This window comes from Phocoena phocoena, chromosome 5 (genome assembly GCF_963924675.1).
Source record: "Phocoena phocoena chromosome 5, mPhoPho1.1, whole genome shotgun sequence".
NCBI classification, from domain to species: domain Eukaryota; kingdom Metazoa; phylum Chordata; class Mammalia; order Artiodactyla; family Phocoenidae; genus Phocoena; species Phocoena phocoena.
Window position 1 is genome coordinate 105664297 of NC_089223.1, and position 14421 is coordinate 105678717.

At 35.6% G+C, this 14421-nt stretch overlaps 1 protein-coding gene across 1 annotated transcript in view; it reads left to right on the top strand.

The window, feature by feature from the left end:
- The window catches only part of ARHGEF38 (Rho guanine nucleotide exchange factor 38), a 153668-nt gene that overhangs the window by 108485 nt on the left and 30762 nt on the right, over nucleotides 1–14421 (top strand). Inside the window, exons 6-7 of the mRNA XM_065878263.1 lie at nucleotides 10058–10257; nucleotides 13110–13243. Coding sequence (XP_065734335.1) covers nucleotides 10058–10257; nucleotides 13110–13243 — 334 coding nt within the window. The remainder of the gene's footprint in view (nucleotides 1–10057; nucleotides 10258–13109; nucleotides 13244–14421) is intronic.

Sequence of the window (14421 nt, forward strand, 5' to 3'; positions counted from 1 at the left end):
TAAAAGAGCAAAAGGCAATGTCAAATGCTATGTAATTGTTGGGCTCCTTAGTAGCTAAGGCCAAGAATGTCACAACCAGAGTAGTGCATTTATGAGATGTGGGTTTTAAAATGGCTTCAAAAAAATGTCTTACTTATGGAAGCTGAAAACTGTCTTTTTTTCACAATCTGCATTTTAAAAAGTACAGAGAAAGGCAAAGACATTTAAATTTTCTAAAATGTTTACTTTGAATTATAATCTTATGAAAACATCAAAACAATATCAAAGTGACAAGAGTCATAGAATCTTCCACCAAAGGGTCTCCCCCAAACCATAGGATACAAGTCCCATGTTCTAAAGCAAGAAAAGTATACCTATTCTAAATGTACCTCCAGAAATACACTGTTTTATCTTCAATATTTATATTTCTCTATACGTTTCTCTGTCTGACCAGTTATTTCCACCTTTGGATCTCAGGGTTTCAATCAATCTCAAAATGTTATTTTTTCTTAAGTTTTGTATTTTTAAAATTATTGAAGAAACACTGAAAACATAGAAAATCAAAACGAGGACACAGAAGACAGTTGGTAGTCACATTCCATTTTAACATCACATGCGTCCCTTACTTCCCTGCAATTGTTTTCTCTACACAGACACACGTTGACTAAAATAGGACAGCTATATATTTCCTGTATGTCAACTTGCTACCTCTTTATCAATACATCATGAGCATCTCTCTATGTCAGTAAACATAAATCCACATTGCTTTATGACTGCATACTATTCTATCTGATGTATATACCATTAGTTTACCAAACCCTTACAGATACTTGAAGTGTGTCTGTCTTGCAAAGATTGACTTTACGTGTTCATTCTTATACATGATCTTTGAATAATAGTTTAATTATTTTCTTTGGATGGATTTCTAAAAGTGGAATTGCTAGACCAAAGGGCTTTTGATACTTATTGCCAGATAATTTAAGAAAAGTTGAACTAATTTATAGTCCCACTACCATATATGAGTTGTCCATTTATCTACTACTTGCTAGCACTAGATAAAATTAATGTTTGCATCCTTACAACTTATGGCAATGTAATAGGCCCAAAGTAGCATTGTATTGTTTTCATTATCACTAAAAATAATCTTGTGTTTAACCATTTGTATTTCACCTCTAATGAATTAGCTTTTTTATTGATTGTTCACTTTTACCGAGATGTTTATCTTTTTCTAAAAGATTGATGATGGCTCTTTAATTAGCAAGTGTATTATCCTTTTTTCTATCTTATGTACTATGAATAATTTTTCCAGATTATCACTTGACTTTTAACATAGTGTATAGTTGCTTCTGTTTTCATTTTTATCCATACAGTTTTACAGAGCTAAATTTTAAAATAGATTTATCACTTTTTTCTATTGTAGCTTTTGGATTTTGCATCTCACTTAGAAACCCTGAGTTTGTTTTTAAACCGTAATCCCATTTTTTCACCAAGATCTTGTATAATTTCATTTCTAACATTTAAATCTTTGATCTATCTAGAAATTATTTTGGTGTAAAGAATCCATTTTTATTATTTTTTTATGACAAGCTAATTATCACAATACCTGATATTGAATGGTTCCTTTCTTCCACTGAGTAGGAATGTCATATTTACCACATAATTTCCATACATATTTGTATTTATTTCTTTATTTTCTATTCTGTGCTTGATTTCCATTTGCCCATATATGTACCCATACCAAACTGCTTTCATTTTTGCAGCTTTATATTTTAATATCAGGTATAACTAATCTCAGCTCAGTATTATTCCTTTTCAGAATTTTCTTGAATATTCTTGAATGTTTCTTTCTTTAAAAACTTTCTCTTTTGTTAAAATTATATCTACCCATGGTTTAAAAAGCCAAATAGTTCTACAGGATTTAAGAAAAATAGTAGTCTACTGTATAGCACAGGGAACTATATTCAATATTCTGGGATAAAGCATAATGGAAAAGAAAATAACAAAGAATGTATATATGTGTATAACTGAGTCACTTTGCAGTACAGCAGAAATTAACACAACATTGTAAATCAACTATACTCCAATAAAAATTTTCTTTTAATTAGAAAGAAAAGAAAAATAGTAGTCTCCTCTTCTACCTGCCCCTAAATGCTCCTCACCGAATACAACAGTTTCACACATTTTAGTTGACTATTTTGGTATTTATCTTCATGACTCCGAAAAAATTTGGCTTTTCCTTTTTAGGTATTGTGTATTGACTTCCCGCTATGGAAGACAAGAATCTCTCTCTCTTCCCTACCCGATCTCCACTGCGCGCACGCACACACACACACACACACACACACACACACACACACACATACACACACATCCCATCTCACCATTCTCCCTATGGAGTTACATTGTAATTTGAATTAGAACAATAATCAGTGCTTGAATTATTATACGTGAATAAATTTCAGAGTTAAACCTTGGAATAAATGGATTACTTGTTTTTCTGGAAGTTAACTATTGCCTTTTTTCCCTCCTTAATTTTCTTTGGACTAATCATTAATGCTGAACTCACAGCCAGTCATCTTGAAGACAGCCAGGTGAATTTGTATGCTATCAATTTCATCTCCTTGTAAAAGCCTCTCCCAGAGCCTTCTGATCTTTTGAGTTTGGACTGATGACACTGGGCATTACTGTCTTTTAGGAACTCCCCTCCCATCATCTAGACTTTCTCTTTGCCTCTTTCCTGTCCTCCTGTAGAGGACATCCTGCAGTAGTTTCCCCTATTCATCAAAGAATGCATGGGAAGGAAAATTTTAAGAACTTTTATATCAAAAATGTCTTTATTTTACCCTCACACTTGATTTATATAGTTTGATTTTGTATAGAATTCTAAATTGAAAATCATTCATCTTCAGAATATAAAGGTAATTCTCCATTGTTTCTAACTTTCAGTTTTGCTACAAGAAATGAAAATGATTCCTAATTTTTCGTTTTTAACTGTTTAGTTTATACGTTTCCCTGAAGGATTGTAGGCTTTACTCTGCCCCCGATAATTTGAAGTTTTATGCATTCCAGGGTGAGTCCATTTCATCCATTGTGCTGTGTACTCAGTGAGTTCTTTCAACCTGCTAACTCATGTTCCTTGAATTATTTCATAGATGATTTCCTCCCCATGTGTTCTGTTCTCTCTTTCTGGGACTCTTATTATTTTGATATTGGAACTCCTAGACTGGTCTTCTAATTTTCTTATACTTTCTTCCATTTTTGTATTTTTGCTCTTCTCTCTGGAAAGTTCCTGAACATTTTCTCCAACACTTGTGAATTTTTATTTCTGCTATTATCCTTTTAATTTCCAAGAGCTCTTCCTTAGTCTTCCAAATGATCTCAAGGTGCCATTTGTGTAGCACCTTAAAAATTATGCTGTTTCTTAACCAGGTTTTTAACTAGTCCTTCTCATTCTAATTCCCACGCCCCTCTCCTTTCACTTCCATAGGTCTCAAAGACTCTAGTTAATGAACTTTTGGAGGAGTGATTAAATAAATGCTTCTCCATATTACTGGTTCTTTCTGGTCTGCTATATCAATTACCATTTGCTCATCTCCTTTACAGTTTCTAAAATTTGTTAGTAGTTCTGTATTTGTTTTCAAAGCAATTTTAAAATTATGACAAGTGTTATTTGCTTATTATTTGCATAGCAATATGCAGTTTCCCCTAAAGTTGACTTGTGATGTTTTAAAAGGAGAGTAAATTGAAAAAAAATTCAATAACAGTATAGATGGTTTGTGGCTTCTATAAACTAAATATTAAATTTAAGATATTGTGGCCATAAAATAGAGGAAATTCAAAGTAATATGGTCAATAGTTACATGATTAGTTTTCCTTCATTTTCTCCCTCAAATTAAGAAATATAGATATACCTCAATGTTGAGGTATATCTGATTTTTTTCTGTTTTCATCACAGTTTTTTACATTGTTTAAATATCATTTTAATTTTCATTGTGCAACTGTTTTCTTGTACTTGATGCAAAGCTCTTTATAGCAAAACTGGATCCTGCTAAAACAAAGCCAGCTGTGTTTACTTAACTTTGTAATGTTCCAATAATAATTTGTAAGGAGATTAGTGTAGCTACTTTCAGTACTAAATATTTGCCAAAGTATTCATGATAAGATAGAGGAATATGAAACAGAATTACAAATTAATAACTACCTTAGTTTTCAGCACAATATGTATGGGGAATTGTGCATTTGGTTACTTTTTGCGGGGGAGGCATGTGATAATTGGCTGCTTGGCTGAACTGGGTTATATCACACATAAGACTCATCTGCTGGCACAGTGGTCAGAACTCAGTCTTACTGGGAGGGATTAGATGGGGTGAGCGTTGTGGCACTGAACGCCTGGAGTGTCATTATCTAGGAACACATCCTCTATCTTTTCTACCATATTGCTTGTCTGTGTGATGTAGATGTCAGAACATCATTGCTCATCACTTGGGCAACTGTCCACCGTGCTTATCTGAAGACAAAGGTGTCTGGGAGATTTCTCTTTTTTGAGAAAAGCTTTTTTAATATTCGCATCTGTGATGCTTTTAAGAGAAACAGTCATCATTTGTTATTGTTATTATTGTCATTTGAAACGTAAAAGGGAGAGAATAGAACTTTGATGCCAAAGAGTGATAGAAAAAGAAGTAATGATAAGATCTGGACAGAACTAAAAGGTCTAGGTTTTTTTTTTTTTAATATCTTTATTGGAGTATAATTGCTTTACAGTGTTGTGATAGTTTCTGCTGTATGACAAAGTGAATCAGCTATATACATATGTATATCCCCATATCCCCTGCCTCTTGCATCTCCCTCCCACCCTCCCTATCCCACCCCTCTAGGTGGTTGCAAAGCACCGAGCTGATCTCCCTGTACCATGCAGGTGCTTCCTACTAGCTATCTATTTCACATTTGGTAGTGTATATATGTCCATGCCACTCTCTCACTTTGTCCCAGCTTACCCTTCCCCCTCCCCATATCCTTAAGTCCATTCTCTACGTCTGTGTCTTTATTCCTGTCCTGTCCCTAGGTTCATCAGAACTTTTTATTTTCTTTAGATTCCATTTATATGTGTTAGCATACAGTATTTGTTTTTCTGTTTCAGACTTACTTCACTCTAGGTCCATCCACCTCACTACAAATAACTCAATTTCATTTTTTTTTTATGGCTGAGTACTATTCCATTGTATATACATGCCACATCTTCTTTATCCATTCATCTGTCGATGGACACTTAGGTTGCTTCCCTGTCCTGGCAATTGTAAATGGTGATGCAATGAACATTTTGGTACATGACTCTTTTTGAATTATGGTTTTCTCAAGGTATATGCACAGTAGTGGGATTGCTGGGTCATATGGTAATTCTATTTTTAGTTTTTTAAGGAACCTCCATATTGTTCTCCATAGTGGTTGTATCAATTTACATTCCAACCAACAGTGCAAGAGGGTTCCCTTTTCTCCACACCCTCTCTAGCATTTATTGTTTGTAGATTTTTTGATGATGGCCATTCTGACTGGTGTGAGCTGACACCTCATTGTAGTTTTGATTTGCAGTTCTCTAATAATTAGTGATGTTGAGTATCCTTTCATGTGGTTGTTGGCAATCTGTATATCTTCTTTGGAGAAATGTCTGTTTAGGTCTTCTGCCCATTTTTGGATTGGGTTGTTTCTTTGATATTGAGCTGCATGAGCTGCTTGTATATTTTGAAGATTAATCCTTTGTCAGTTGCTTCATTTGCAAATAGTTTCTCTCATTCTGAGGGTTGTCTTTTGGTCTTGTTTATGGTTTCCTTTGTTGTGCAAAAGCTTTGAAGTTTCATTAGGTCCCATTTGTTTATTTTTGTTTTTATTTCCATTTCTCTAGGAGGTGGGTCAAAAAGGATCTGGCTGTGATTTATGTCATAGAGTGTTCTGCCTATGTTTTCTAGGTTGGTTTTTTTTTGTTTGGTTGGTTGGTTTTTTGGGTTTTTTTGCAGTACGCAGGCCTCTCACTGTTGTGGCCTCTCCCATTGCGGAGCACAGGCTCCGGACGCGCAGGCTCAGCGGCCATGGCCCACGGGCCCAGCCGCTCCACTGCATGTGGGATCCTCCAGGACCGGGGCATGAACCCGTGTCCCCTGCATTGGCAGGTGGACTCTCAACCACTGTGCCACCAGGGAAGCCCCTAGGTTGGTTTTCTGATGGATCCTGATAAGCAAGAAAGGAGAGCAGCTCAAAGATACAAGTATATTCTTTAATATATCTGGACATTTTTTTTTGTAATTAAAATTTTTTCAATATGTATGTAACAATAGGCCACACGGATAAGCTATCTTATTAAAATTGAGGTTTGTTTGATTGAATTGTGTGATTACATCTATATTTTGATGGTATTTTCAGTGATTTTTATAAGACTAAATAAACTGATATTTGGTGATAGTAAAAAGGAAAACTCAGAAGAAATCTGATCTTATTCATAAGGATAATGATTTCTTCTAATCAAGTTAATACCTTCCATATTCCTGACTTGTTCTTATTTAAGGAATTATTTCTACTTAAGTGTCTAAATTATTGAAGAATTTATGTTTAAGATATAGAAAGATGTCCGTCATATCCAAAGGTTTGACTACTGATATACCATCAGTGAGAAAATATGTTTTTAGTCATTATATTTTCAGTATTCATAATAGATTTACATTTTTTCCCAACCACTTCACCCAGTCTTCTTGGAAACCAGTAATATCTGTCTCCCTCTCTCCCTCATTTCCCCTTTGTCACCCTGTCTCCTTATTTCCCTTCCCCCTTCCTTAGTAGATTTGGTGCAAATGGGTAGGAAGTACAAGATAAAGTCTATCGAAGCAACTCTTTTTTGACAAAGGAGGCAAGAATATACAATGGAGAAAAGAGAGTCTCTTCAGCAAGTGGTGTTGGGAAAGTTGGACAGCTGCATGTAAATCAATGATGTTAGAACACACCCTAAGGCCATACACAAAAATAAACTCAAAATGGCTTAAAGACTTACGTATAAGACATGACACCATAGAACTCCTATAAGAGAACATAGTCAAAATGTTCTCTGACATAAATAATACCAATGTTTTCTTAGGTCAATCTCCCAATGCAATAGAAATAAAAGCAAAAATAAACAAATGGGACCTAATCAAAATTATAAGCTTTTGCACAGCAAAGGAAATCATAAACAAGACAAAAAGACAACCTATGGACTGGGAGAAAATATTTACAAATGATGCAACTGACAAGGGATTAATTTCTAAAATATACAAACAGGTCATACAATTCAATAAGAAAAAACAACAAACAAACAACCCAATCGAAAAATGGGCAAAAGACCTAAATAGACATTTCTCCAAAGAAGACATACAGATGGCCAATAGACATATGAAAAGATGCTCAACATCACTAATCATTAGAGAAATGCAAATCAAAACTACAATGAGGTACCACCTCACACCAGTCAGAATGGCCATGATTAAAAAGTCTACTAATAATAAATGCTGGAGAGGGTGTGGAGAAAAGGGAACCCTCTTACACTGTTGCTGAGGATGTAAATTGGTGCAGCCACTATGGAAAACAGTATGGACATTCCTCAAAAAACTAAAAATAGAACTACTATGTGATCCAGCACTCTCCTTCATGGACATATATCCAGACAAAACTATAATTTGAAAAGATACATGCACCCCTATGTTCATAGCAGCACTATTTACAATAGTGAAGACATGGAAACATAAATGTCCATCAATATACAAATAGACAAAGAAGATACCGTATACATGGAATATATATGGTATATATGGAATACAATGAAATATTACTCAGCCATAAAAAAGAATGAAATAATGCCATTTGCAGCAACATGGATGCAATTAGAGATTATCATACTAAGTGAAGTAAGTCAGAAACACAAAGACAATTACCACATGATATCACTTATATGTGGAATCTAAAATACGGCACAAATGAACATATCTATGAAAGAGAAACAGAATCACAGACATAGAGAACAGACTTGTGGTTATCAAGGGGGAGGAGAGTAGGGAAAGGGAAGGATTGGGAGTTTGAGATTAGCAGAGGCAAACTATTATATATAGGATGGATAAATAACAAGGTCCTACTGTTTAGCACAGGGAACTATATTCAATGTCCTGTGATAAACCATAATGGAAAAGAATACGTATAACTGAGTCACTTTGCTGTACAGCAGAAATTAGCACAACACTGTAAATCAACTATTCTTCAATAAATTTTTTTAACTTAAAATAAAAGCAACTCTTTACTCCCTCACAAACCTTTATCATTTACTTTGATTTTCCTTTGAAAAATGTTGCCTTTTGGTTTGATTCAGTCTTTGTCTCTATTACAGTATAATCATTTTCTCAACATAGGAATAAAATTCAGCACCATTGTGCAAATTTTTTTTTTTTTTTTTTTTGCAGTACGCGGGCCTCTCACTGTTGTGGCCTCTCCCGTTGTGGAGCACAGGCTCCGGACGCACAGGCTCAGCGGCCATGGCTCACGGGCCCAGCCGCTCCTCGGCATGTGGGATCTCCCCGGACCAGGGCACGAACCCGTGTCCCCTGCATCGGCAGGCGGACTCTAAACCACTGCGCCACCAGGAAAGCCCATTGTGCAATTAAAAACAAAAAATGTGGAATGTAAAATAACAGCACATTACAGAAAATATGAGAAATCTGTCGCTTCAGTTTACAAATATTCATTGAGGGAATACTATTTGTCATGCTGGAGATATAGTGGTGACAGAGAAATTGAATATAAACTGGTAAATAAAGAAAAAGGATGATTCCAGATAATGATAAGTGCTATAATGAAAATAAAATGGGGACATATGACAGAGTGACTGGTGTGTGTGTGTGTGTGTGTCTGCATGTGTGCACTTACATGTGATAATCAAAGTTCCTTAGTTTCTCATTTATCAAATGAAGAGTTCAAACAGATGCTCTCTAGGGTGCCTTCAGATAATGTTGTTCAATGCTTTTTAGATCCGTTTCACCATTTCAATTATGTGGTCTGTTGTCGTCCCATATAGTACTTGAAACTTAGTAATTGAAGAATGAAAAATCCACCCATCAGGATTTGAAAACAGTGTCTATATTCTCTCTCTTCTAAATAAAAACCTAAAGGAAAACAAATGAGTGTATCCGTGTATCAGAAGGGACTCAAAACACGATTTTCATCCATGTTCCATTTACAGTATCTCTTTATTTGCCTCTTGCATAAAGAGGCTATTAGACATCACTGCTTTCTGGCTGAATGAATTGAATACAGTGGGTTGGACAATGGCATGACCAAGCTGGTAGATTTTTCATTTCCTGTGAACTACTTGGCCAGTTGGAATGGCTCTAGTCTCATCTCATAAGCTCCGAAAGGAAGAGTCAGGGGTGAGTGCTCACTTTTGTGTAGCCATTTGAAGATCGGTGGGCTAAGAAGAATTCCACATGGAAAGTCATGGAAAGTCATTGCGTAATAGCAATGATTAGTGATAGTGATGATATTAACGATATCTAGGGAATGTTGCATTTATTATAAATCTCTTTGGGGGAGTGTGATAGAACCTCTGAAACACTATAAATTCAATTTCTTAATTTGGTGGAAGAAAGAGGACAAATTATGTTTAGATTTTTAAATGATGAACTTATTCTCCTCACTTAATAATCACAAAAATACCATCAGGAAAATGCATTTTTATTCGTTGTCATGGGAAATGCAGTCTAGAATTGTTTCCCCCTATTATTAAAAAAACTGTAAGTGGAACATGGTTGGAAAACATGCTTTGAGTTCTTTCAGGTGAACAAATATACTTATTTTCTTTTAAGCTTTGTTTAGTAGTAGGATCTTTCAGCCTTGCTTCTTTTTGCCATCCATTGTCCTTGCTTTCATTTAGAAACCGAACATAGCCAAATGGAAGGGGAAAAGGGTGAAAAAAAGTTTCAGGATTCATCATAAAAAAAAATTAAAATCACAAAAATAAAAAGGAGATAATAAGACAAATGTTTGTGAAACAGGTATTAATTTATCTCTATTGCAGAGGCAAACCAAACTTACTGGACATGGGCTCTTTGATGATCAAACCAATTCAGAGAGTGATGAAGTACCCCCTATTACTCTGTGAACTCCGGAATTCCACCCCTCCCTCTCACCCAGACTTTAGAGCACTGGAGGATGCCTTTGCTGCAGTGAAAGATATTAATGTAAACATCAATGAACTTAAAAGACGGAAGGATTTAGGTAAGAGGAGATATGATCAATTGGGGGTTTTCCAGTGTTGGAATATTCTGGTCATGTTTTGGAGAGTCAGAATGTCTCAGTAGTTACAGCAGTTGCAGTGATAATGATCATTTGATATTTAAAGTTAGAGGCTAGGGAGGAGAGGATGGTTTTGCCTTGCCAGCTAGCTTCAGGAGAAGATCATGAGGCAAAAGACTGACAACTTTTTATTGAACAGCCCTATACTCAACCTCTTTTGACCACTGCATGCCCGATGACATACTGTGGGCTGAAGACACCCATAGCATATGATCCTTCTGTTCTTGGCATTATGCATGGTAGGAAGGAGGCATGGCCTGGTAGCTGGGAGCAGTGAAAAGCTAGAGCTCAAAAAGGGTGGTGAGAAGGGCAGATACAGGTAAGATGGCCCAGCTAACACATCAGGCTTATTTGGTTCTGGAACACAAAGAATGGGTATTTTTTGGCAATTAATTGCTCCACTGAAGGGAGAAAGTATATTTCTTTCTCAAATTAACAAATTATTGTTAACTATTTGTTAGCTAAGGTGTAAAGTTCACCTCTAAAGTAGAATGTAGGTTTCAAAATAGGAGGCACAATTAGATGGTTCCTATCATCTCAGATGTAGTAGTGCATTGGGATAGACCATGGGTCCTCTCTCAGTGTGATCTGTGTCCATAAGTTCTTAATTGGCTTTGTACTTCTAACATTAAATCTCAATTAAACAGTAAAAGCAATGGTAGGACTGTGGAGCTAATTGAACGAACCACTTCATTTATTTTTATTGTTTGTATTTTCTAATGTTTTATTTTAAAAATTGTATATATTTGCATTAATAAAGTGTAACTATAAAGAAAAGTGAAAGTTGTAGAGTGAAAGACACCGTAAACAAAATGAAAAGATAGCCCGTAGACAAAGGATTACTATCTAGAATATATAATTATTGATATTAAGTCAGTAAAAACATTCTAATACAAAAAAGCTTAATAATAAAAATGAGCAATTCACAGAAAGACCAGTAAGTTTTTAAATGCTAAGATTCACTAATAATCAGGGAAATGCAAATTAAAATCACAATGACAAAGTGTTCCCAGCCTGCCAGATTGGCAATAAGATTTTTAGTGGATAATGTTAAGTGCTGAATCTCAGTTTGCAGGTGAGAATGTAAATTAGAATCACCACTTCGGAGAACAATTTGAAAATACCTATTAAATTGAAGGTACACATACCCAAGATACAGAAAATCAGATTCTAGATATTTGAGAAACTGGCTCATATGCTCATGGAGAGGTATACTAGTAACTAGCATTGTTCGTAATAGCAAAAGATAAAAAAGGAAAACAAAAAAAGAGACAAGAAAACAAAGAAATAGACAGTGGCTTGCATATTAATCTAGATAATGGATACACTGTGTTTCATATACTATGATACCAAGAAAACATAAAATTAATTAAAGTACATGTATCAATTAGACAGATCTCAAAAACACAATGTTGAGTTTTTTAAAAAGTAAATTAGCAAGTGACAGAAGAATGAATGCAATATGGTACCATTTTAATAAGGATTGAAAATAATACTATACACTGTATGACTACATACCTACAAAGTAAAGACGTGAAAATAGATACGGATATAATAAACCCCATAACTTTGGATCACAGATCCCTTTAGGGATCAAAGATGGGGCTCAGAGAAGTTTCAATTGTTATGTGATTTTTTTAAATAAAAAGATTGGAAACAAGGCAAAATGTTAAGATTTGACTAAGCTGGGAGATGGACAATAGCTGTAATAATGTTTTAACTTTTCTGTTTGCTTAAACTCAAAATTTCAAAGTTTTAAAGAGGAAAATTTTTCTACTCTTATGATTCCAGTTTACATAGCTAACATTTTAGTAAGTTCTTTTCAGAATTTCTATGTCTTTTTTTCTATTTTTTTCTTCTTTTTCCTTCTTTCCTTCCTTTTGCAAATGGTACTACAGTTTGCTGGGGCTTTTTAAAAACTTAATTTTATATCATGAACATTCTTCAGGTTAATATGGTCTTCTTTTTCATGGTTCCATAGTATCCCATTCATGAGTATATCATAATTTATTAAACCATACCTCTATGAGTAAACTTTTAGATTGTTTCCAACATTCTGTTCTTAGAAAAAAATGCTATAGCAAACAAAAGTTTGTATGCCTCATTATGGAAAGCAGATTTTCTACACAGACTTCCTGGTCATAGACTATAAATATTTTCACTTTTACAAGACTTTGCCAAATTGTTCTCTACAAAAACTATATTGATTTAATCCATGTCAACAGCGTATAAGAATGCTCCTGTCTCCACACCATTACCAAAACAGAATGTTCAGAATATTTAACATTTTGAATATGAGAGGTAAAAATCATGTTAAAGATAAAAAAGTACACCTCAGAGAGGTCACTCAGCTTACCCCAAATCTCTCAGCTAGTGGAGAAACCAGTCTGGGTTGGATCTGAGGTCTTCTTATGTTGGCTGCAGTTGTCTTTCCATTAGTTAGGTCTTGATGCTTCATTCTAGAGACCCCAGATAACAAGTGTATTGTCTGAAAAGAGAGAGTTTTTTCCAGTATCAGGAATTTCTTTAATGTGTGAGGTAAATGAACCTTGGGCTTTGAGGAGCTCAAGTCCTAGGACAGTTTCTGAAGGTGAGTGGGGTGGGCGTCTGGAGCTGTGACTGGGCAGAGGGGCTGGAGCATATTGCATCGGTACCAGAGGTCCGAAAATCATACAGAGTGTTAAATATAAATATTAATCTTGAATACTTTGGATGGAACACACACTTTCTGTGCCTCACATGTTCAGATATGTTATTGCATTCTTCCGTTTCAGTTCTAAAATACAAGAAGAACGATGAGGATGAATCACTTAAAGATAAATTGTCTAAACTAAATATTCATTCAATTAGCAAGAAATCAAAAAGAGTGACAAATCATCTAAAGATTCTGACCAGAGGAGAATCACAGGTAATTTTTCTTCTTGGGCCACATACATTTTCCTGGGGAACACGAATGCTGACATTTTTGCGAGATTTTGTTTTATCGTTATCAGAGCTGTTTCTAGAACACACTGAGAATCGAGGTAATTGCCCTCGATGCTGTTCCTTTCTCCCCCTCCCCCAACCCCTCCCCTCCCCCTCCCCTTCCCCCCCCTCCCCCTCCGTTTTGCAGGATATTGAGTGGGGGTTGTTCTGACACTGTCTTAGCTGTGGTGCTTCCATTCAGGAAGAGGACAAAGGAGAGGTAAAGACATAAGGACAGGGATCAACAAGGGATGCCCCAGGAGTTCTGACACCATCAACTAGCACATACTCTCACCCAAGGCAATGCCCTCCTTTCATCCCTGTCTTACTTCTGCTTTGTAAAAAGCCTCATTTCTTTTAGTTCCCTTGATGGTCATCTTATATTTATTTCACCTATGAAAATAATGTTTAGGTGCATACCTTGGCATGATTTTTCCTACCTGTTACCACTTTCCTCTTCCCCTACCCCCAGGTGCACATTGTATTACTGGGTAACTCTTTGGTGTCAGCCGTTTAGTCTAGCTTGAGCCATTTTCATCTCACCCCTAATAAACAGTGAATGGATTAACAAAGGCTCTCCAACTTTAATGTGTATAAGAATCACCTGAGGAGCTTGCTAAAAGACATTCCAGGGTTCTACCTTGTTCAAAGGTGCAACCTAGACGTCTGTATTTTTACAAAGACTACGGGTATTTTTAAGCTAATTGATCTGGAAATAAGTGATCAATGGAACACACTTTGAGAATCACAAGATAGTAATTCTCAAATTAATTAATTAGTAATTCATGGCCCAGAGGTGGTAATACAGTGGGCTTCTAACCAAAAGTAAGCAGAACAATTCTTAAGATACTATATAGTACTTTTGCCCCCCTTCTCGTGTGTGATTTCATCCTTTGTTATGTTAGCATCTCTAACAAAGGTTTTTACTTTGAACTAGAGCAACTGGTTCAGCTCTGCTTTTAGATAGCTCTTCCTATCTACCTTGCCCTTTGGCTGCTGTGGTCTTTTTGCTTTTCATTAAGTCTTTGCTGCTTTCGGACCACTAATCTAGAAGTGGCCTCTTCCTCCTCTGAATGCCTAACACACTTAGTGTATCTCAGTCTTGGCACTGTTAATATTTGC